This window comes from Parasteatoda tepidariorum, chromosome 1 (genome assembly GCF_982258835.1).
Source record: "Parasteatoda tepidariorum strain Cologne lab strain chromosome 1, Ptep-v5.0, whole genome shotgun sequence".
Lineage (NCBI taxonomy): Eukaryota > Metazoa > Arthropoda > Arachnida > Araneae > Theridiidae > Parasteatoda > Parasteatoda tepidariorum.
The window spans coordinates 126,238,959-126,265,104 of NC_141755.1; the positions used below are offsets into that span (position 1 = coordinate 126,238,959).

Here is a 26,146-nt window from a genome sequence, read left to right on the forward strand (position 1 = left end):
AAATCACAAGCACATGGTCTTAGCTGTCGGACCACGCTTATACGGCGATCGTGCTACTACATAGCTTCAAGTACCCTCTCCCGGCTAGCTAGACGAAAAATTTAAGGAGCCTTAGCGACCCTCCTAATCGATCTATAAAAATATACTTATGAGGGGTGTTTCGACTTGTTGAGGCCCACCTTCGGTTCGAGTTTTAAAATTATGACTTAATATTAAAGGGAGTTAAGCGGTCTTGAAATTTGAAACTTTTTCCCGCCATTTTATTTTATTTTATTTTTTATTCCATTATGCGTTCTTGCACTAAGAAAGACAATTGATTTTATACAGAGAACACAATTCGTATGCTAAACTAGCGAGAAAATATTGTAAAACGAGTTTAGAAAAATAATATGATATAAATAAATTAATTTTCCGGGATTTTTCCTGTTTTTAAGTGTTATTTGAAGGTTCCCGAATAAAATAAAATTATTTTTTTTATGTAGGATCCTATAATTTATCGAAAAACACATTAAATAAATAATATAATCTAAAATAATCAAAAGAGAAAAAAAAAATATAAGAAAACGACCAAAGCCGGGGTTCGAACCCTTCCCCTCTCGCTCCAGGCGTAATTCACAAGCACATGATCTTAGCCGTTGGACCACGCTTATACGGCGATCGTGCTACTACATCGCTTCAAGTACCCTCTCCCGACAAGCTAAACCAAAAATTTAAGGAGCCATAGCGACCCCCCTAATCGATCTATAAAAATATACTTTGGAGGGATGTTTCGGCTTGTAGAGGCCCACCTTCGGTTCGAGTTTTAAAATTATAACTTAATATTAAAGGGAGTTAAGCAGTCTTGAAATTTGAAACTTCTTCCCGTCATTTTATTTTATTTTATTTTTTATTCCATTATGCGTTCTTGCACTAAGAAAGACAATTGATTTTATACAAGGAACACATTTCGTATGCTAAACTATAGTGAAAATATTATAAAAAGAGTTTAAAAAAATAATATGATATAAATAAACTAATTTTCCGGGATTTTTCCTGTTTTTAAGCGTTATTTGAAGATTTCCAAATAAATGAAAATAATTCTTTTTATAAAGGATCCTTTAATTTATCGAAAAACACACTAAATAAATAATATAATGTCAAATAATCAAAAGAGAAAAAAAAAAGAAAAAATTTATGAAATCTACCACTGCCGGGGTTCGAACCCTTCCCCTCTCGCGCCAGGTGTAATTCACAAGCACATGGTCTTAGCCGTTAGACCACGCTTATACGGCGTTCGTGCTACTACATAGCTTCAAGTACCCTCTCCCGGCTAGCTAAACGAAAAATTTAAGGAGTAATAGCGACCCCCCTTATCGATCTATAAAAATATACTTTGAAGGGGTGTTTCGGCTAGTAGAGGCCCACCTTCGGTTCGAGTTTTAAAATTATAACTAAATATTAAAGGGAGTTAAGCAATTTTGAAATTTCAAACTTTTTCCAGCCATTTTATTTTATTTTTTATTTCATTATGCGTTCTTGCACTAAGAAAGACAATTGATTTTATACAAAGAACACATTTCGTATGCTAAACTAGCGAGAAAATATTGTAAAACGAGATTAAGGAAATAATATAATATAAATAAATTAATTTTCAGGGATTTTTCCTGTTTTTAAGCGCTATTTGAAGATTCCCTAATAAGAGAAAATTATTTTTTTTTATGTAGGATCCTTTAATTTATCGAAAAACACTTTAAATAAATAATATAATGTAAAATAATCAAAAGAGAAAAAAAAAAGAAAAAATTTATGAAATCTACCACTGCCGGGGTTCGAACCCTTCCCCTCTCGCTCGAGGTGTAATTCACAAGCACATGGTCTTAGCCGTTAGACCACGCTTATACGGCGTTCGTGCTACTACATAGCTTCAAGTACCCTCTCCCGGCTAGCTAAACGAAAAATTTAAGGAGTAATAGCGACCCCCCTTATCGATCTATAAAGATATACTTTGGAGGGGTGTTTCGGCAAGTAGAGGCCCACCTTCGGTTCGAGTTTTAAAATTATAACTAAATATTAAAGGGAGTTAAGCAGTTTTGAAATTTGAAACTTTTTCCCGCCATTTTATTTTATTTTATTTTTTATTTCATTATGCGTTCTTGCACTAAGAAAGACAATTGATTTTATACAAAGAACACATTTCGTATGCTAAACTATAGTGAAAATATTGTAAAACGAGTTTAAAAAAATAATATGATATAAATAAACTAATTTTCCGGGATTTTTCCTGTTTTTAAGCGTTATTTGAAGATTCCCAAATAAATGAAAATTATTTTTTTTAATATAGGATCCTTTAATTTATCGAAAAACACACTAAATAAATAATATAATCTAAAATAATCAAAAGAGAAAAAAAAATATAAGAAAACGACCAAAGCCGGGGTTCGAACCCTTCCCCTCTCGCTCCAGGCCTAAATCACAAGCACATGGTCTTAGCTGTCGGACCACGCTTATACGGCGATCGTGCTACTACATAGCTTCAAGTACCCTCTTCCTTCTAGCTAGACGAAAAATTTAAGGAGCCTTAGCGACCCTCCTAATCGATCTATAAAAATATACTTATGAGGGGTGTTTCGACTTGTTGAGGCCCACCTTCGGTTCGAGTTTTAAAATTATGACTTAATATTAAAGGGAGTTAAGCGGTCTTGAAATTTGAAACTTTTTCCCGCCATTTTATTTTATTTTATTTTTTATTCCATTATGCGTTCTTGCACTAAGAAAGACAATTGATTTTATACAAAGAACACAATTCGTATGCTAAACTAGCGAGAAAATATTGTAAAACGAGTTTAGAAAAATAATATGATATAAATAAACTAATGATCCGGGATTTTTTCTGTTTTTAAGCGTTATTTGAAGATTCCCGAATAAAAGAAAATTATTTTTTTTATATAGGATTCTTTAATTTATCGAAAAACACATTAAATAAATAATATAAACTAAAATAATCAAAAGAGAAAAAAAAAAAGAAAAATTTAAGAAAACGACCAAAGCCGGGGATCGAACCCTTCAACTCTCGCTCCAGGCGTAATTAACAAGCACATGGTCTTAGACGTTGGACCACGCTTATACGGCGATCGTGCTACTACATAGCCTCAAGTACCCTCTCCCGGCTAGCTAAACGAAAAATTTAAGGAGCCATAGCGACCCCCCTAATCGATCTATAAAAATATACTTCGGAGGGGTGTTTCGGCTTGCAGGTACCACCTTCGGTTCGAGTTTTAAAATTATAACTTAATATTAGAGGGAGTTAAGCAATTTTGAAATTTGAAACTTTTTCCTGCCATTTTATTTTATTTTATTTTTTATTTCATTATGCGTTCTTGCACTAAGAAAGACAATTGATTTTATACAAAGAACACATTTCGTATGCTAAACTGGCGAGAAAATATTGTAAAACGAGTTTAAAGAAATTATATGATATAAATAAATTAATTTTCCGGGATTTTTCCTGTTTTTAAGCGTTATTTGAAGATACCCGAACAAAATAAAATTATTTTTTTTATGTAGGATATTTTAATTTATCGAAAAACACATTAAATAAATAATATAATCTAAAATAATCAAAAGTGAAAAAAAAAGAAAAATATAAGAAAACGACCAAAGCCGGGGTTCGAACCCTTTCCCTCTCGCTCCAGGCGTAATTCACAAGCTCATGATCTTAGCCGTTGGACCACGCTTATACGGCGATCGTGCTACTACATAGCTTCAAGTACCCTCTCCCGGCTAGCTAAACGAAAAATTTAAGGAGCCATTGCGCCCCCCCTAATCGATCTATAAAAATATACTTAGGAGGGGAGTTTCGGCTTTCAAAGGCCCACCTTCGGTTCGATTTTTAAAATTATAACTTAATATTAAAGGGAGTTAAGCGGTCTTGAAATTTGAAACTTTCTCCCGCCATTTTATTTTATTTTATTTTATTTTTTATTCCATAATGCGTTCTTGCACTAAGAAAGACAATTGATTTTATACAAGGAGCACATTTCGTATGCTAAACTATAGTGAAAATATTGTAAAAAGAGTTTAAAAAAATAATATGATATAAATAAACTATATTTCCGGGAAATTTCCTGTTTTTAAGCGTTATTTGAAGATTCCCGAATAAAATAAAATTATTTTTTTTATGTAGGATCCTTTAATTTATCGAAAAACACATTAAATAAATAATATAATGTAAAATAATCAAAATAGAAAAAAAGAAAAAATTTAAGAATTCGACCACAGCCGGGGTTCGAACCCTTCCCCTCTCGCTCCAGGCGTAATTCACAAGCACATGATGTTAGCCGTTGGACCACGCTTATACGGCGATCGTGCTACTACATAGCTTCAAGTACCCTCTTCCTTCTAGCTAGACGAAAAATTTAAGGAGCCTTAGCGACCCTCCTAATCGATCTATAAAAATATACTTATGAGGGGTGTTTCGACTTGTTGAGGCCCACCTTCGGTTCGAGTTTTAAAATTATGACTTAATATTAAAGGGAGTTAAGCGGTCTTGAAATTTGAAACTTTTTCCCGCCATTTTATTTTATTTTATTTTTTATTCCATTATGCGTTCTTGCACTAAGAAAGACAATTGATTTTATACAAAGAACACAATTCGTATGCTAAACTAGCGAGAAAATATTGTAAAACGAGTTTAGAAAAATAATATGATATAAATAAGCTAATTTTCCGGGATTTTTTCTGTTTTTAAGCGTTATTTGAAGATTCCCGAATAAAAGAAAATTATTTTTTTTATATAGGATCCTTTAATTTATCGAAAAACACATTAAATAAATAATATAATGTAAAATAATCAAAAGAGAAAAAAAAAGAGAAAATTTAAGAAATCGACCACAGGCGGGGATCGAACCCTTCCCCTCTCGCTCCAGGCGTAATTAACAAGCACATGGTCTTAGCCGTTGGACCACGCTTATACGGCGATCGTGCTACTACATAGCTTCAAGTACCCTCTCCCGGCTAGCTAAACGAAAAATTTAAGGAGCCATAGCGACCCCCCTAATCGATCTATAAAAATATACTTTGGAGGGATGTTTCGGCTTGTGGAGGCCCACCTTCGGTTCGAGTTTTAAAATTATAACTTAATATTAAAGGGGGTTAAGCAGTCTTGAAATTTGAAACTTTTTCCCGCCATTTTATTTTTTATTTCATTATGCGTTCTTGCACTAAGAAAAACAATTGATTTTATATAAAGAACACATTTCGTATTCGCGATCGCAACACTCGAATACGCCATCTGGGGAGAGACCGGTTTCATGCTTTTAGCCCTTCTCCCTTCCCTCTCCTCCTCTTTTCAGTTGTATAGGAATGTACTACGATAATTTCCCTTTTCTTAATATTTTTCCTTTTTATTTAATAAAAATATTTTTTAAAATTTCTATGATACTTTTCTTTAGAACTATGTTTAATGTAGTTTTCAGTTCCATATAGTTTTTCAAGTTAAAAGATTTTAATCTATGTGAAAATCAGGAGAGAAACTAATGTACTTCCTTCCTCTATGACTTTCCACACGCTAATGGGGAAAGCATGTGAAGTGTTGCCATAGGAAAAGAGTTCTGCTCTACGCCACCTGCAGCCCATTTCGATCGCCAATGCTAAACTAGCGAGAAAATATTGTAAAACGAGTTTAAAGAAATTATATGATATGAATAAATTAATTTTCCGGGATTTTTCCTGTTTTTAAGTGTTATTTGAAGATTCCCGAATAAAATAAAAAAATTTTTTTATGTAGGATCTTTTAATTTATCGAAAAACACATTAAATAAATAATATAAACTAAAATAATCAAAAGAGAAAAAAAAAGAAAAAATTTATGAAATCGACCACAGCCGGGGTTCGATCCCTTCCCCTCTCGCTCCAGGCGTAATTCACAAGCACATGGTCTTAGCCGTTGGACCACGCTTATACGGCGATCGTGCTACTACATAGCTTCAGGTACCCCCTCCCGGCTGGCTAAACAAAAGATTTGCAGATTAACATGTAGTAAGCAACAGCAAACTTTCTAACCGGAACTAGAGCAGGCATACAGCTAGAGATTGTTATTGTTTATACTTCTACTGAAAATACCATCCATAGGCAGTCAAAAGCTTACAGCGCTCTCTAGTGTAAAAATCATCCATAAAGATAGTCACGATCAAAGCTCCAAGCTGAATAATTTTCTATCAAACAATCTCGGTTAATGACTTTGTACATAAATAAACAAGCCTTATTAATTTTTACTAAATATCAATATCACCAGTGTAACGGGTTAGTTATTTATTTTTTGAACTGTCGAGATAATAACAATGCTTTTTAAAAAAATAATTGATGTTTACTTTATCTTGAAAATTTAATTTACTTTGTTCATGCATCGTCTTTCTAATAATGACTTTGTCCTTATAGAGGCATAATCCTAGGGAGAACTCTGCCTATTTGTCACGATTATTCGGTTTCCTCTCATTAACAAGGCATTCTGTATGGAAAGTTCATTTCGTAGAGGCCATCAGGGAAGACATGATTTGTGAATTCATCTTGCTTTCCGAGTCTTCTTCTTTTTTTTTCTTCTTTAGTTGAGACAGTCTCTCTGAATTCTATGACTTCATTGATAATAGTTTTTTTTAATCTTTTTCCAATTCCTGATTTGGAGCTTCTTGTTAACGGGGATGCTCTAGATCAGGGGTTTCCGGCCCGCGAAGCTTTTTCATTTTTGCGGACAATTTTCCTAAGGAATCAATATGGGTTTAAAATACTTTTCTCGTTAATAAAAACCTAATTTCTTTATATATGTGAAATTTATCATACCAACGGTGCAAAAAAATTTATTTCTCAGGTTTTGCACCGAGGACAAATGCAAAAATAATTGTGTATGTAGCTCTATTTTATTCCTTGTGTATGTAGCTCTATGTGTATGTAGTCTATTTTATTTCACTTTTTTGTATTTTGTGAATATAATTTAGCATGTGCGTATCAGAAATTTTCTCAAAGAAATTATCTGATTTAACTTTTTGAAACCACTCACTCATTTTGGACGAAAATATTTACACACACATTTGTAAATTTTAAATGTAAATATCTGTTCTCTGCTGGTTGTAGCAGACAAATTTGAATTTTCTCATTGAATATTTTGTGTGCTACTATGTAAGTTTTAATACCAACCTTTGTAAAGTTTTATATCCTTACAATTAGATATCTGTTGCACATTATTTGTTAGGTGCACATTACAGTTATTGTCACCCGAATTTTTATTATTTATTTAATATTTTTAAAAATATTATTAATAACAATTAAATATTTTTAAAAATCTACTTCTTATTTTGATTTGTAATTCAATACTTTCGTTTTGTACAACTTATTAAAAATCTGACAGTAATATTTAATGTTCTTTCAAACTTAAAAAAGTCCTTCATAAAATTTTGATAAAGTTGTGTGGCCCGCCATTTGATTTGAGTTTTTAATTGTGGCCCGCGGCCTCATGTAAGTTGGAAACCCCTTCTCTAGATCACCCTTACCCAGAACCTTAGGGTTCTCTGTAACAATAATTCAGCTTATTTTATCCATTCATGTATATGCACCAAAAATAATTTCATAACATTAAGAGCAAGGACTGCAAATTTGAAAGCTATATTTCTGCTCAAATCAAAGTTACAATTCTGCTCAAATTGTATTTGTTACGTGCTATATTTTTGTGCATAGTTTATATGTACCATCATAAAATATTCAGTATTTTTAGGGTATTTATAAATATTAATTAAAATATAGTCACTAGATGGTAACTCATGCTACATCACAGATAAAGAACTTTTAAAAATAACTAAAAAAGCAAAGTTAAATATTATTTTGACATTTATTTAACATTTATAACAGATTCCTTTCTTGCTATTCAACAGATATGCAATCAAGCACATCCATTTCTTTATCTGTTTCATTGTTGGGTTTGGTAAAAGCTTTAAAACATTGTCAAATGTTATTATATATAATTTTCATCTGCTCCCACTTTGCTTTGCAGAAAACGCACCCCAAGTATTTAACTAATTGAAAGGCTCCAAGTTTTATATCTTCTGGAGAAATTTGTAATGTTTTTACTTCTTACTCTATTGAATATGTTTTCTTCATCAAAAAAAAAGTTTAGAGTACTTCTTAACTTATCGACAATTTTTCTAAATTTAGAAGAATGAATAATATCCACTACATTTGAAGACCATATTTAATTTACAACCTTTTTCAGCAGTTTTCTTATAGTAGTCTTACATACATGTATTGTTATACAGTTAAACCTACATACTCCTTTAGCCCTCTTCAACTGAAAATTATCTTCAAAGAATGCGAGCTTCATTTTGACAATCTACAATGGTTGGAATACGGAAGGTGTTTACGAGTGAGGAAGTTCTACAATTGGGGGATGGGTAGTTGTCACCTATGGTTATTGATTAGTGGTTACAGTGCTTGGAATCTTAAATCTTGGAATAAAATTCTTAACAGAAAAACAAACGAAACTGAAGTTTCTGGACCAGTAGATCTACCGAATTAAAAGATACCAGGTTATACATCAGAAGAAATAGAAGACTGGTGTTGAGACACTGAAAACGACCCAGGATTTCAAATTTTAAATGATGATGAAATAGTTACTGAAATTTTGAATGAAAATCAGAACTCCACAGACGAAGTAGGTGATTAAGTTCAAGGTAGTGGACCTTCTCATATAAAAGCATGCAATTAATTAGATATTGCAATGAATTGGCTAGAACGTCAAAATGATGTTGATCCAGTTCAATTGATTTATTTAAAAAGAATAAGGGCTATGACTGCTCAAAAAAGAGCATCTACTTTGAAACAAAAGTTTTCGCTCAACTTCTTTTTCTCATTAGGTTGCTCAAATGTTTATCAGTCATTTGTATGCGATATTTTGTCTAAATTCGGTTTTGAGTGCTAAATGACCTTGCCACATATGCTGAACAATGCGGAATCACTTAGTAAATTTGTAGCATCGAAAAAAATTTAAACGTCTTACATGAAGAAATCTTACCTTCCGTGAACACGTGGTTGCAGAAAAATGTGTTCTGAAAAGTGTTCCGTCATTCGGGGGGGGGGGGGGCATTGTGTTCTGCTGTTCGCACTTGGTTCTGAACAATACTGGTGAATAGGGAAGCTAGATAACAGGGATCCGTGTTGAAAATAATGAAAGATCAAGGAAGAAAAGTGAAGCGGATTTTATTCAAAATGGCAGAAGACGAATTTTTTTCCAAAATTCGCTCATTTTGAAATTGATTAAGTGTGTTATCTTCTCGCGTTAATAATTTTTTAATGCGAGAAAAGAAAAAAATAAGCGAGATTCTCGCTCTGTAGTGAAAACACTGATCCACCTATTTCATATGATGAGGCAAAGTAATTTCAAACAATTTTTATTTTATGCTTATCTTGAAGTATTGCAACTGCAATATATCTGTTATTGAAGGGCCACACAATTAATACTGTCTGGAAAATCTTCAAGAATTCTGTCCAAATATAGAATTATATTCCTTTTTGAAGGATCTTGTAGTGTATCTGCCACTACAAAAATATAATTCCAATTCACTAGTATATAAGACACGTTAACTTGATTCTACGGTGGAATACCTTTTCATAGACAAAGATCGACATTGTCAATTACATATACCCCACAATGCAATTCAATTATCACAGGGACCAAGCATATATTGGGAAGAGACTAACTTGTGGTTGAACCTCTTGTGCAACCCAAGTGTTCTGCAGCAGAGCAATAGTGAAGTCAGAGCTTTTGGGGCATCAGGATGAGAAATAAGGAAAATTTGTTTTTATTGTTATGACATTCTTGTAGATGCCTTCTCTTTCAAAAAAAATTTTGAACTTGTTTCATTATGTATTGTATTCTTTATTGAGTGGAAATGCAGTTATCACTATGTTTTTAGTAAGGCTTCTCAAAGCTGCTTGTTTTTTAAGTTCGGTACGAGCAATTGCTTTTTCCAATGAGTCTGGCCAATTAAATGGAGTTGTTAACTTCAACACTCTCTCTCTCTCTCTGAACCTCTTTCTTTGTTGCTCTTTCTTTGCACTTCTCTGTGTTTCTTCATACTCTCCTCCATCTCTAAGTTTTTGCTTTCTAATTTTTTCTTCTTTTTCAGCAGCTGTTAAAGCTATCCTGAAAGACTGAACAATACTACTTAGCACTTATAACTAAATGGTAACTGATGCTACATGTTAATTCGTGCTACAATAATTTTACGCAAAGTACAAGAAAAATTATTGAGTTACTATTTTTAAAATTTCATTTTGATTAAAATATGTCTAAAAATTAGGGAAAATGTTCCTTTTTAGAGGAATTGACTTAAACTTTTTTATTTTCTAAAAATTTTAAAGTAATTGATTAACAAGGAACTATGTTTTGGTTACTCATGCTACATGTTCTAAATGTTGAGTCATTACACATTGTGTATAATAAATATATGTGTATATCAAATTTGAATTTGTTTAAAGTTCATACAAATCAAACAGTCATAGAAACTGTTATTGCAATTTTTGATTAAAAGATCGAGTTTTACAGAGATCATATTGTGCTTTGGAAAAAAATCCGGATTTTGTGCTGTCTGCGATCCGTAAGTTTTCGGAAACCCGGGGTCCAGAAGTTTCGAGAAATCATCAATCACATTTATGTTTAAAAATTCTTGTATATTTTATTTAGAAATATTAGAACTAGAATTTATACTTGGCATCTCTTTCATTTGTAAATATTTTTTCTGGTAGGCTAATAAATATGATTAATCATAAAAGTAAACTTATACATGATTATCCATTTAAATGATGCTGCATATAATTTAGTTAGAATTTTATGTTTTGAAAATATCAAAAATTTGAATTTATAAAGACATTAATTTTTTGAAATGCGTCATTAATGATTACACTCAAGAAATTTTCAGGATTTTTGAGTTGGTCTCACAATCCTCCCTGGTTTTACTACTGGCTAAAAATAAAATTTAAAAAAGTGTAATTTCTTGAATGATAAAATAAACACGAAAGTTGTTTTTCATTTTATTCAAATTATTTTGCTGATCAATTTGATTATTTTGTGTTTTATATGAAATATTTTTCCTTTCCAGAGTGGCACTTTTTAAAATTAGTTATGATGGTTTCTGGAGAAAAGAAAGAATCTCCTCCAAATCCTGAAATTGTGTTGCAACAACTTCAAATTTTCTTAAATGGTGCCACTAGAATAGCTAAAGTTAGGAATACAGAGGTGGCACAGGCTGCAATTGTTCTTTTGAAATCTACCGAAGCTGCCAGAGATGCTGCTTTAGAACATGCTTATAACCTTTTTGATGAATCAGTCAACAACTTTTTGAAACTTGAGATTGAGGAAAGGACAACAGAATCAGGGGATACCATAGTTCATGAATTTCATAAAGTACTCTCAGGCTATGTTGAAACAGAGCCAGAGACATGGGCGCCAGCCATATCCACTTGGTCATTGGACTTACTAGGGTATCTCAGTAGCAAATATGCAGATCGTAGGGGAGTGCTGCACGCCACTCTGCCAGAAGTATTACAGCTATGGATGTCCTGCCCACCCACGAGTACTCTTATTGATTTGACCACTCAGTGTCTTTCCACATTGGTCAACAGCAATCCAGATACCTGTATTGATGCGTTGATCGAGACGTCTGTCCGGCACTCTCCGCATTTTGACTGGGTCGTAGCTCACATTGGTTCCTGTTTCCCCAAAACCGTCATCAGCAGAGTCTTGGCGTGTGGAATGAAAGATTTCATGCATCACGACATTCCAGATGAAGCTACTCAGAAAAGCAAGAATAATCCTAAAATTGCATCCGTCGTCGGCATTCTCGGACATCTGGCCACTCACCACGACAGCGACATGCGTGCCGCGGTCCGTACTTTATTTGATGAGAGTTTTTCTGACAATGCTGTGAGAGATCAATTGGCTGCAGGTCCCTTTCTTTTACACCTCGCCGCAATGTCCGACACCCTGTCTCATGTGATTTCGTCTGAATTCGTAAAAGTTGGTATGTTGTTCCTTTTTTATTGTTGACTTGTCCTAAAATGTATTTAAATTAATTTAATGTTACTTTGAATGAGTATATGTGAGCTATGAAACATTAATTTGATATTTTGCCTTATGGATACACTAGCCTGGCTGGTAGAGTGTTGGGCCCATGTCAAAGAAGGTTTGATCCTCGTGTAGAAAATTGATTAAATTTGTTGGGTTACAAAGTCCCCCTTGTTCCCATAACATATCATTTGGTAGGGCACTGGGCCCATGTCCAAGAGGTTGTGGGTTCGATCCCCACAGACCGAAGACACCCCGTGTGGTGAAATGGTGACTGATGCACGTTAAATCTGTTGAGTCTCCATGTTCCCATAACAAATCATACCTTTGGGGGTACTGATTCAGAAGGTCTTCTGGATTGGTCCAAAATTACAAAGCAGTGTTGTTGAACGTTAGTAGTCGTAAACCCAAAATTGGGTTGGCTGTTATAAAATAAAATAAAATGCATTTGGGAATTGGATTGACTCAGGTCAAAATTACGCATGGACAAATGGTGTCCTCCCTGTAATGTGTTGTCACTGGATCATTCCCTGGGATGCAGCAACGTAAATAAACTTCCTTACCTTATCTCTAAAAGGCATTTAAATGTTTCATTTAATGTATTCTGTGTAGGAACTATGGATTTTGATTAATTGCACTATTGTATTGAGCATTATAAAATATTTTAACTGAAGCCAAACAGTTTGTGGGTTACACATAAATATACTTCAAATTATAAATGGGCTAGTTTATATAATTTCCTGTGATGATGGTTCAAGAATGTTTATCAGGGGTCTGTCTAGGTTTTTTTGAGAGGTACTTTTTCAGATCAAAACTTTTTATGCATTGCTTTTTGTAAAGTACATATACTTTTACTCGTTACTTTTTAGAAATAACGTTCCCATGTATGCCTATTTGTGACCCTGGACTATTAGAATACAATACTTTTATTCACGCATAGATGGCCACACCATATAGCTGCTTAACACAAAAAAATAATCCTCATTAAAATACGGTAAAGTAAGAAAATACTTTTAAAAATTGTCACTACAAATAAAAATCATATATTTATTAATCATATTATGACTTTTAAAAATTTCTATATATTTATCCTTATATATTCAAAAATAATTTTGCTATTGTAAAATTTTGACCTTAAAATTGTATCCAAATTTAAAAATTCTTAAAAATCATTGCCCATCCTTAAATTTCAACTTGAATTTAATAAAAACATGCATTTAACAGTACTAGCACTAAATGCTATTTTCATTATGAGAACATTTTTGACTAGGTCCAATAGAAAAAAGTTTCACAAAGTAAAAAATGTTTCATAAAAAATAAAGGTCTGTTAAAATAAATTTACAAAAGATAATATTCGAATGTTTAGAATTATGTTTGAATTTCGTCCTGTGCAGTTTATACAGGGAGAGCCTCGTTGTTTCATTTTTAAAAACTCAGCAAAAAAGAAAGATTGCTTGGATATGGTGTAGACTAGGGGTGCACAACCTTTTTGAGTGAAGGGCCACATGCACAGCAGATTGACTAATGAAGAGCCGCATGCCCAATTATTTCGACAAACATATTGACAGCTATTGTATGTAGTTCTAGGCACTAAATTCTTTCTATCAGTTAACACGTTGAATGCCATGGGGGTCACCGGTGATCGGCACTAAGTTTGTTCGTAGCGCCACGGTGGTCACCGGAAACCGGCGTATTAGAATCACATAATTCGACTAAATTTTTTATTTTTTTTATATTATTATCGTTGTTAAAATGGTTTGAAGAAATTAATGCAATATAACACACAAAAATAGTTTTATTTATATACACAGAGATACCAACTTGCTCCGGACAGCGAATAAATATTTTCAAGTTTATTAATTGTGATTCTTGGTTTAATAAATTCAATTTAGTAGATTTTTATCCACCACTATTTATAAACAATTCGCAGGCTTGTATAATTCACCATTTTTTTCAGATATGTCATGTTAAACCTTTTAAAAAAACTAGCAAAATCTGTCTAATATTTGCATATTTAGATTGTTTGTAGTTATTTACCATTTGGCCATATGGACAAGCCATGTAAAATTAGAGCGGCATTCAACGTGTCAACTTTGTAATTTGTTTGCATAAAATTAAATACTTTTAAATGTTTAAAATTAGAATGTGCGAAACTTAGTAAAAAAAAAGAAAAAAGAAACAGAATCAGAATCAATTTATCAGAAAAAATTTAGATAAACTGAAATAATTAAAAATTATGTAAAAATTCATTTTTTTGACATATTACATAATACTAAAATCCATTTAAACATGAATTGTAACGTTGAAAAATTTGTGCATAGAATTAAATTTTAAAAAAATAAACGTTCTAGTTATTAAAATAAATGCAAGTTAGATACTTTGATTTGAAAAAAAGTTTATGGGGTTGAAAATTATTAAAATTAAAACAAAACTGCTTCAGTTGAAAATAAGATTAAACATTTAGTAGGGAATATACTTTAAAACATTTTTTTAAAATTAATTATAAGAGGCAGGGGCTGAGAGAGGGAAGGAAACGAAAGAAACAATGAAGGAACTATTTTCCTTTATAACAAAAAAAAAAAAACTATTAAGATACTTGTTTACAACTCTACATGACGATTATTTTTGTAACCTGACACTTAACAATTAATTAAACTTTACATTATTTTACGAAACTTATCTTGATTACATTTTTTTACAGTTAAAATTTAATGATATACAAATCATTTTCCGACATATAATCAGAAATGATATGAAATGGTCCACACAGATAGAAAATGGTTTGGAATGGATCATGTGATAACTTTTTTGAGCCATTAAATGAAAATTTAATAATTTTGTTTTAAGACTGCTCTGTAATTTTGTGCATGCCAAATTCATTCTAGAAAGCAGTCTTTCTACAGAAGCTGCTGTTGTGGGTAGTATTAAATTTAGGGCAAATAATTTAATCAATTTTGGAATAAGTCCCAGATGGTGTTCTTCCTTTCCTGATTTTTAAATCACATGAATACGAATAGCATAGCTGCTAACTCTACTGGATTTTGCTAGTTTCTCCAGGACTACTGGATTAATAAAAATTCTTCTGATTTTGTACATTTTAGAAAATTCTCTAAAATTAAGTAAGTTTCTTAAAAAAATCCCTATTGAAATAGAATTTTTGCACGGATTATTGCTGGCTTGAATATTCAAATAAGTATTACTAATAACTAATGAAACGAGCCTCATTTACAGAAATCAGTTTAAAACCTTTTCCTTTTTGTTCTAAAATGTTTATTTTTATTCCCTTTCTAAATAAATATCAAATTTTTCTATGAATTATATGCCTATTACAATTCAAAACTACGAATAAACATAATGCACAACATTTCAAGCATATTTAATGCCAATTATGACTGGAAGATATTGCAATTTTCCTTTTTTGGTGACTTTCAAAGTCCGTAATATTCCCTATGTGTAAAACTTTTTAGTGACTTATCTAACAATTATCATGAAATTAATTTTCGTAAAATCTACTGTATTTTTTCCTATCTGTGTTGGCAGCTATGAAATAGCGATGCGTTATATTTAAATTGTTTGAATATGTATTGCTTTGTGTGATTTTTAAATTTCGTAAATAAAAAACGCGATGCGTGGTTTTCAAATCACGCGTATATACGAACCGAGATGTGTGATTTTTAAATTGCGAGAATTCTCACAATGCATGATTTTTTAAATGCGTGAATATGAATCGCGGTGTATGATTTTTGAATTGCGAGAAGAATTACCGTGTAGGATTTTTTAAAATCCAAAACACTAATCAAGATATGTGATTTTAAATCTCGTGAATACGAATCACGATGGATGATTTTTAAATCTCATTAATGTTAATGCGATGTGTCATTTTAAGATCACTAAATACGAGTTACGATATGTGACATTTAAATTGAGAAGAATCAAAACGTATGATTTTTAAAATGCGTAAATAAGAATCGCGATTTGTGATTTTTAAGTCATGTGACAAAAAGAATATGTTTGGTGTGTGTTGTAAAATTTGCACGAGTTTACGGAACTTAAGTAATAGGCAAGTGTTTTGAATTATTTTTTTGCAAAAGGGACCGAGTTTAATATAAATCTACACATCTCGTTATTTTTTTTTTTATTCTCTTCGAGAAGGTGTCGATTTTGCTGAGATACGTAATTACATTTTTTAAAGTTACAAAATTTTTTTTAAATATAATCGAGTTTCACAAGTTGTAATATTGTGTTAAAATATCAGGATATTCAAAATCAAGAAAAAAGGCAGCAATTACGGGAGAGAAAAAATAAAACACGTTCAAAAAACCTTTTTATATTTATGTTAAAATTATCACAAATAGAGCACGTAAAAAGTAATTATTTTAATGCGTGATTCAAAACTCGCGTGCTGTCAAATTATAGTACAAAAAATATTAGAATTTTTTTAAATCCCCGGGGAAAGCGTAGTAATCAGTACCAAAAAAACTATCAAAATACCTTTATATTTACGATGAAATCGGTCTGAATGAAGTGCATCAAAAAGTGATGCATTTAAATGCGGGATTCGAAATTAAAGTGTCGCAATAGCGTATAAAAAATATCGGGACTTTCAAAACATTGTAGAAATGCGTAGCGATAATTACCAAAACAACGATTGAAAAATAATTTGATTTGCAACAAAATCGGCATAAATAAATCACGTCAAAAAATGGTTATCTAAATGAGTGATTCTTTATTCATGATTCGTAATAATATCGTGCTTAAATATCGAAATTTTAAAAACCACGAGAAAATGTCGGCTACGAGAATGCCACACAATAACTGCCAAAAAAAGGATCAGAAGTCATTTAGATTTGGCATAAAGTTTGCACAAATATAGCGTTTCATAACTTACATAAATCGCGATTTCGGAAACTGCACGAAGAGCGTCAAAAGTGATAACTAAACTCCGAAATTTGTGTATCGTAATAATGACGTATGAAAGATATTTTCAAAACTAAGCGTAAATCCGTAGCGTTAACCAATGAAAAATAGCGATCGAAAAACTACATTGATTGAGATTGGGTGCGTCAAGAACTTAAATGCGTAAATTTCAAATTTCCAAAGAAGAAAAAAAAAAAAATTCAAAAAAAAAAAAAAAAAAGAACGAATGTAATTTTTTTTCCTGCCAAATTTTGTTCAGATTGCGTCCGCGGTCCGCACATCAAGGGTTGGTGGGCCGCAGGTTGTGTACCCCTAGTGTAGACTTACCACATTGCATTATCTGATCAAATCATTATCTGTTTTTTTTGCATGAATATTGTTATCCTGAATCGATGGAATTGTTTGATTGGAAAATCTTAAGACCTTTAATGACTGCGTCTCTAAGGTTTTACAAGAAAATTTTCCTTATATATGACTCAACATCACTGTGAAACAAAACGTAAGTTTAATTCATTATAATTTAAATCTACTCTGATAAAATCAGCTGATTTGATCAATCCTGATTCAAATTAACTCATTGTAATCAGTTGCAAGTGGATGATTCGAATCAATTCAGTGATTCAAATCAGTACCCAACTCTAATCCAAACTACCTTTCAGAATTACGTAGTCCTGATCTTAAATTGATGTAAAAATGTAGTGAAAAGTTTAATGCAATTTTATAAAAATGATTGCAGTCAAATCCAGCGAAATCCGAAAATTTTCCGAATCTCCAAATGAATCTCCATAGAAACAATGAATTAAAAATAACGAATTTCATAACCCTATTTAACGAAGGTGAAAATAAACATCAATTCTCATTTTCTCTCTTGTGATCTTTACCATTCTTCAAAAGTACACAATGATCTCAGAATTCAAGTATTTTTGCATCTCCAAAATAAAGAGAAAAAAAAGAATTACAAAATTTCTGATTTAGAATAAGTGATCCTTTAAATTTGAATGTTTTTGTGAGCTTTTGAAACATTGATTTGAGGTTTTCTACGCGTGGAGTACAAATAGATCAAAACTGTAATTAAATGCGATATTTATTATTTTTTTATGCAAAAGATATAAGTGTAACAAAATAATTTTGGTTAATTCGGAAATTCTAAATATCGGTCTTACGAATTTTCGTTATTGCTTAGCGATTGCTCCGATCCCTAGGAATTCGCTATAACGGGATGCATTCCTATTAAGCTTTATCCTATTACTTTATCCTATTAAGCGTTAACTTGGATTCATTGCTGATTATATTTTAAAACGAATGGTGAAAAACTGTTTCAAAATGTACATAATATAAAAGTGAATTTGATTTTCAGTTAACCCTGAAGTATTAAACAAGATGTATTGCCAGGTTGAAAAGTGGAAGTCTGCCAAAATTCCTGGTACCGAGGGACTTGCAAGTCTAGTGGTGCATTTATTGTTGCGCAGTGATGGGGGCTGCCAAGTGATTAGGTGCTTGCTAAATATAATGCCACCTTCTAATGTTGAAATTCATGCTGGAGTAAGTATATCTTTAGAATAATAAAACAAGCTCCCTGATTATCCCGGGCATACGTTTTGTTTTTATCACATTCGCCCTTGAAACAAAGCAAAAATTAATCTTTTGCTATTTGTGGGAGTATATATGCGACGGTGGATGAATTTACATGTTTACACATATACAAAGACTTAATATTTTAACTTTTTTCATTTTTTGCCCATTTAGGATCACTGATGATCAATTAAATATTTTTTTTACTCAATTTCTGTTTTTTTCCATGTAATTATTAATGTTCTTCAAACAAATTGGTAAGGGTGCTTTTATTTATTTTTTTGAGGTTTGTGAAAAGTGTTTAATTTTCTATCTCTCAAAATGAGTATAGCTTTTGGAGAGAAAAAAAAGAAAGATTTTACCATAATTTTTAGACATTGTTTTTAATGACTTTATTTTTTATTTTTTAGATTAAATCAGCTGCTGGTTTGATCTTAGATTCAGTGTTACTAGAGATCCAAAGACGTGCTTATGGTGGTGCGGCGGAAATTCCGTTGTTGCATTTTCTCAAGACACACGTTTCAAATCTGACCTGTTGCTTATCAAATCCTGAGACGAGTAAAGCGAGTTGGGTTTTGAATCTCTTAAAGTTTATTTGTTTCCATGGGGAAGATCCAGCTACTGTCTTTATTTTTGGATTCTTAATAAGTAGCGTTGAAGGTTCTGCTTTATATGTGAGTAATATTTATCAAGATATACAAATGCATCAACCCAATGCTTTGTCTACTACAATATCGTATCAGATGGCAGAATTGAAATCGAACAGAATCGAAAAGCCCGTGACTCTCATCCAAAACATAACTCAGTTGTGTCAGAGGGAACAATGGCATCATCTGATCACAGAAGGGATGACCCCGAATTTGGAAGTTCTTGCCGGACAAATAAATAGTAGGAATACCGATTATTCGGATGTCGTGGTGGAATTGCTTTCTATCTGCGTCAATCCCAAACAGATGCCTATGAGCTCGCTCTTCACTGTCTGCAGCTGTGTTGTGAGTTATTTCTTCCATTTGCTTGGCAGACAGAATTTAAGTTTAGTCATAAAAATCACACTCATTAACAATGTAAAAAGTCTTCTGGCAAATTTGTGTCAGCAATCTACCGCTCAACACGCGGTGCTTCGAATGCTCTTGGAATGTTTCATCGATAAGAAGTATTGTTCTCTGTTCGGTTCGAGCGTCAAGACGAACGTTTCGGTGAACGTCAACAAGACGAATCTCCTGATGGAGAATACTAAGTACATGTCTGCCATCACCCTACCCCAGAGTCATTCTTCTGTATTTCATTCGGGAATCATAGGTTCGGGCCTGAGAGTGAGTGTCAGCGATTCAAAGTTCGATAAAGACGTCGTACTCTTGAATAAGCAGGTCGCCCTCGATGTCATACAATCTTGTTGCAAAGCCTCCTGGAGATTTCCCCTGGATGAGCAGCCACAAGAAAGAAACCTCATACCAGGAATGAAAATTGTTGCCCTTCTCATGGTTGAACTTGTCTCACCAGATGTCATGTTCAATGGGTTGCCCTGGCCGGACGAAGACTACCTAAAGGTCTCAACATGATTTTGTTTTAAAATGCGCATTATTTTAAAAATCGTTTTTTTTTTTTGTCACCACGTTTTAGAAAGGTTATATTGTATGTATAACTACCAGGATGCGTAGCGTTTTTAAAAAGTGCTTATTTTCGTTTTTTTAAAGCCCTTAAAGGTGCCTTTTTTCCATGGGTGTTTTTAAAAAGTTCTTAATTTTCCCTTTTCCGAAATGCGATATTTTTCTTAACTATGTTGATTTTCGCCACAGATTATGCAAAAAGACATTGTCCTATTCAACGTTTTCACAATTAATTCATCCCCAATCTATTTCGGCGTACCGCCGGTCTGTAGTGTATGAAAACACCATTTGTTTTACATATTTGATGAAATACTTGCAGGTCGGCACTTGCGTATACTGAGCTGGATTCAGTGGTAAGGATTTTTGACTCTCATGGGTAACCCTGCTGCATTTTGCTAGAGATTCTCAATTTCAGACTGCATTATTCGCTCTCTGTAATAGAATGGAAAAATCTCTCGAATTTTTGCCGATTATGGGGACCCACTAAACATTGGAAATTTTTTTTCTCTATTAGCGATAAAAAATTTCATTTCTCTTGTTGATTTCATCGTTTGTGACGCCCCATCCACTTCGTCCCTGTAAATAAAACCATCAATTGTCAAAAATAGGACTAGGCGATATAAGAAATTTTATATCGTGATGCATCGTCAGTTTTGCATCGCGATATAGTAATTTTGAAATTCATTTACTTGTAAGGCGCAGAAAGTCAGATTTCTATCAAAACTTCATACTCGGATTGATTTAAATCAATTTATGAATTTGACGTACATGTTTGGCTTAAGAAAGATATTAATGTTATATTTTCTAAAAATGATCTCGCAAATAACGAAAGATTTCTTAGTTTAAAGATAAATAATAAAAAAATAAATAAAATTGAAATTTATCAATATATTTAACTAACAATATAGAAAGAAAATTTAAAAAATAAGTTCGTTAAAAATTATTCGTATGCTGAAAACAAAGTGCTAAATAAATTAAACAAAAAAAAAAAAAAAAAAAACACTTTTAAAACAACACTATTTTTTATCATTATTATTTAACATAAATAATAAAGTTAAATTGAATAATTACCGAATTCTGAACGAAAAAATAAAGCAAGATTTAATTTCTTAAAAATAAAAACAAAAGAATTATGATATTCGATAATATATTCAACTGACAATATTGAAAGAAAATTAAAAAACACGATTATACTCTTTAATAAAACGAAGTGCTAAATGATTTTTAAAAAAAGAAGTCGCAATCGCAAACATTACTAATTTTTTTGAATAAACAAAGTTGATTGACTTATGTTCAAATCCAAAAGAGGAAAAATAAGTTTTGTTATAATTTTATTTATAAAAATGAAAACAACTAAAGATTTCTAAATTTAAAATCAGTAATAAAAACCCATTGAATTATTATTTTATCCAAAAAGTTTTTAATGAATTACTTTTTAATTTAATTCTTTATGGGCACCTTAAATTAGATTTCTGTTTGTAATAAATTCAATAATCTAAAATAATACTTAAACATATAATATCAAAATTAATTTTCACATTTAAAAATAAAAGAGAAAGTTTTGTTTGAAAAAAAAATTTACCTAATTAATTAAGAAACAAGCGACCACAAAGTCAGTCCCACTGAAAATAATCTACAAGAAACGATATCAAGTCGCGACAAAGCAGAAGAAAAAAAACTAAGAGGTGCGGAAACGAACATGCGAAATCACGATATATGTTCTCAAAACTGATTCTACCGCTCATCAATCAAGGCCGTTTCAATATAATGATACGAACATAGTCTTCCCCAGCGCGAGTTGGCATCGGAATGTAAGAGATCCTTGCGTGTCTTGTATCGCTATATCGTGTATCGCTATATTGTTCATCTTCTTTACTCGACCGTTTAAATCAGATTTCTGATGCATCGCCTGCCGATGTAGGCGTTAAATCTATATGTCGCGATATATCGATTTATAGCCCAGTCCTAGTCAAAAACTTACCAACTCTGTCTACTTATGAAATATTTTAAAAAGTGCTTACAAATATTTTAAAAAGTGCTTATTCTTTGTTGAAAAATTTGGCTACGCACCCTGACTACTCTAGCTACAAATTTTCCTTGGACTCTAAATTGGCCCAATGTGTCCTATGCACCGAGGGACGTGTGTGTCTAGATTTTTTTTAATATGGGTCCTATATTAGCTGTGAACAGTGATTATAAAATATAGGGCCTTCTTCTTACAGGGTACCTACTACATTTTCAAATACATTACTCATTCCAAGAATTTTTCATGACTTGACGAAGTTATTATTTTCTCTGTCAAAAACACTACACTAAATTTAAAAAAAGCATTATAATAACATTCATTGAAATGATAGGTATAACTCTGCATGTCCATATTTATTTTAAATTTAAAAAACAGTGTAAAGAAAGAGTTGAAGCAATAAAATAGCGGGACAAAATACGAAAGCAAATAAATCTTTTCCTGCAGAATTATATTCTAAAGATACTTTTCTTGTGTATCGGAGACGAAAGAAATACTCCCGATTTTTCTGTTCTCATTTCGGAATTTAAAAAAAAATGACTGGCTTGCTTCAGCTAGAATTTTAATTGCTAAAAAAATAAATAAATAACAAAAATTCCGAAATCACAGAAGTTTAAAAGATAATTTGCTCTAGAAATGATATTTTTTTTAATTATTTTTTGACAGAACACCGCAATTTTTAAAGAACACAATAAAAATATTTTCTATTTTAAAATTTTTTATTATGAGTGGAGATTTTGTTACAAATTCAGATATTCGGTACACCATGAAATTGGAGGATGGGTAAATTTCATTTTAAAAATTAGAATCTTTTGGGGGACCTAAATCCATGATTTTTTTAAAAAAAAAATATAAATCATGACAAATTTTCTTCAATACCGAAATTTATGACTTTCAAAGTGTGCTGAAACAAAAAAAATTAATTTCAGGTGACGGTGGAAAGGGATTTACACATTAAAAGGATGTTTGAAGAGAACTGCCTGCTGTGGGATTTGCTCTCCCTGATCGCATCCGTGCATCCTTCTCTCTGCTATTGCAGTGTGCTTTTAAGAGCCATTATGGCTGTACTCTTGACATTCTGGTGCAGCAGCCAGGAAAAGACGACGAGAAACTGTCCCAAGGAACTCCTGATGAGCCAACGCCTCATTACGATCATGGCAATGGGACAACTTTTACCTCCCCCCCTCTCCTACATTGATGAAGTCCTCCCCCTCATCACCCCCTACGAGGCATTCAGTTTACTCTCGGATGTGTGGCAGTACATGCGGGATAATGTACCCAGTCCGGCTCTCTTTTTTTCCAAAAACTCAAACAGAGTTTGGAGAGAATTCAGTGATGAATCAAAACTTAGTTGTGATAAGAAATATACCAATAAGCTTAGATTCATTCTCTTTGCAAACATTGAGAAATTTGGAGCTGCTTACGCAAAGTTTTTCCCATCAGAATTGAACTGAAATATTTGTTGTGACAATTTACATAAGATTAATAAAAAAAAGGTGTTAATAACTGCTATAGAAGTGAATCATTAATTCATACAGTTCCTGACCTCACTGTAAAATGTTAATTATCAGGTGATACAGCGTTGTTTACTTTCGTGTATAAATTAGTTAATACAATACGTTAAAAATAAGTACGAACTATATAGAAAGTCTCCATTACATTAAATATAAAAAGTATTGCACGCTTGCCATTATTAAAACATTAATAATTTGGTCTAATTATTACAATACCTGATATAATAAGTATAGTCTAATTTATATTACACATAGTCTCATTTAACTAAACAAGTGCAAACTGTATCTCGCCTGATAATTAATATTTTATATAGAATCTGAATAATAATTCTATCTAAAGGTTACAGGATCATTCATTTCATGTTTTTCAAAAGTTACAAACATTTTATACAGTCCGCAAAGATAAAAAGTGTTATTGCATAAAAAAAATTGTAAGAAATACCCCCCGCTCTCTTGCAACGGTGCCTTGCAGTTAACCAGAAATTTTTCTTGGGGGGGGGAGGTCATAGACTCAGGTCCTCCCCCCCCCCCACAAATTTTTTTTTTTTTACATATTAATTTTGGAAAAAAAAAAAGAACTGGGGTTTTTAATGCTAGTTTTCTCATTTTTTATTCTTTCATAATGAACAATACATAAATAATTCAAGTATTCAAAATCTTTAAATTATAAATGTAATGCATTTTTTAGAAACTTTGGCAAATCTGTTAACCTTCCGTTAGTCGCGCGCACCTCACAGGTGCATCCCTACTGTACTTCCACCTCCTTTGCCGTCAATAGATTTTTCCGGGGGGGTCGAGCCTAATGTTATGTTCCTAACTTTGGATTACTCAAATGTCCGTGTAAAACCGACCTTAGAACATGTCGATGGAGAGTTGGAACCGCTCAAATCACCCCTCTGGTGCAGCGCGACCATTGACGCAAGTATTATGGATATAATATTTTTATGAATTAAATATATATATTTTATTTCATTTTCTGTCCTTCTCAACGTAGCAGGTATAAATGGTCAAGTTATATACACAGAAAATGGTTACGGAGTAAAAAACCGCAGAACCTTCTTGCGTCAATTGGTTGAACATCTTGTGATGGAGGAAGAGATCCGACGCGGGAGCAAGAAAAATTTATCTTCGGTACTTCGCTAAATAAGTTTTTTTGATATTTATCTCTCTAAAGAGTCTTAAATTGGTAACAATTAACTATTTAAACTAGACTAAATTTCATTTGGCTTTCAAAAAATCAGAAACACCTCATAGGTGCAACGCGATTAACCATGTCGGAAACAAGTGCGCGACTAACGGAAGGTTAATGATTTTTTCAACATCCAAATCAATTTCTCGATAAAAAAAAATCGATTTTTCCGCCCCTCCTAGGTGTATATGTCCCCTTAAATAATTTTTAAAATATTTTATTTCTTTTGTTAACTATTAAAAAAATTATTTATATTTTTTTGGGAGGTGGGGCTCGCTGGACACACACCATTGGTTGCCGAGCATACAGACCTACAGCATGAGTCGGACAGTTTGTGTCGAGAAGATTGGCATTCATATTTCGGTGTCATTAGCATTAAACAACTTTCCAAGCTTTTGATTCTGTTAAATGACTTTGTCACAACATCGAAACAACGCTGTTACTGAATGTCGATCATTCTTTTTGTCTAACATTAAGTTGAAATCAAATTAGCTGCTGCGTTGTTTCTGTTAAATTCAAAATTTGCATCCATTTTATACAAAACTTACAATATCCTTTAATTATTTTGAGCAGTGTTTATTGAATTTTAAAAATACAAATTTTTTAGAATTCGATTTCCTCAGATACTTTTCGACCGATTTCGCTTCAATTTTTTTATTTTGCCATATAAAATTAACATTTTTTGAAATGAAGCCCAAAATCGCATACCTAACAAAAATTTTTGACTTTTATTAAATAACAAATATTTACTAAAATCAGGGATGAGAGTAGTCAGAAAGTAAAAAAGAGGAAATCCAAAAAAAAAAGAAAGGAAAAAAAAAATATATATATATATATATAAACAAAAATTTGACAAAAAAGTGCGATTTTTAAACTTGTAAACCATGTGAATATAAATCCCGATATGAGACTTTTAAATCACGTAAATATGAAACTCTACATCGAATTTAAAAAATGCGAAAATACAAATCATGATTTTTTAATTTTTTGATCACGATGCATAATTTTTAAATCGCGCGATATTACAACCACAAAAACGAATCATGATATTGGATTTTAAGCTCACGTGAATACGAATTGCTACATAGGGCTTTAAAAGCTCGTAAATACAAATCGCGATATTGATTTTTTAAATCTCGTAAGTAAGAATCGCACTGTACAATATTTAAATCGCCTGAATAAGAATCGCAACGTTCAACTTTTAAATCAGGTAAGTACGAAAATCGATGATTGATATTA

General features: G+C 32.1%; 1 protein-coding gene across 3 annotated transcripts; it reads left to right on the top strand.

The window, feature by feature from the left end:
- The first annotated feature begins 6,143 nt into the window (after positions 1-6,143).
- omd (integrator complex subunit 5 omd) lies at positions 6,144-23,716 on the top strand. 3 transcript variants are annotated; one of them, XM_087152571.1, is made up of 6 exons: positions 6,162-6,279; positions 10,149-10,207; positions 11,121-12,041; positions 18,360-18,544; positions 18,985-20,121; positions 23,134-23,716. In XM_087152571.1, the coding sequence occupies exons 3-6, from the start codon at positions 11,144-11,146 to the stop codon at positions 23,656-23,658; spliced, it is 2,745 nt and encodes a 914-aa protein (XP_087008697.1). In that variant the 5' UTR covers positions 6,162-6,279; positions 10,149-10,207; positions 11,121-11,143; the 3' UTR covers positions 23,659-23,716. The 3 variants fall into 3 exon arrangements, with proteins under 3 accessions (XP_087008696.1, XP_087008697.1, XP_087008698.1); XM_087152572.1 differs by having other exon boundaries at positions 6,164-6,279; positions 10,152-10,207; XM_087152570.1 differs by lacking the exon at positions 10,149-10,207 and having other exon boundaries at positions 6,144-6,279.
- Positions 23,717-26,146: the final 2,430 nt, after the last annotated feature.

Excerpts from the sequence above, each read along its gene's own strand:
- omd (XM_087152570.1), top strand. The coding sequence starts at position 11,144 with ATGATGGTTTCTGGAGAAAAGAAAGAATCTCCTCCAAATCCTGAAATT. Across the intron at positions 12,042-18,359 it reads GTCTGAATTCGTAAAAGTTG|TTAACCCTGAAGTATTAAAC; the intron begins GTATGTTGTTCC and ends TTTGATTTTCAG. Across the intron at positions 18,545-18,984 it reads ATGTTGAAATTCATGCTGGA|ATTAAATCAGCTGCTGGTTT; the intron begins GTAAGTATATCT and ends TTTATTTTTTAG.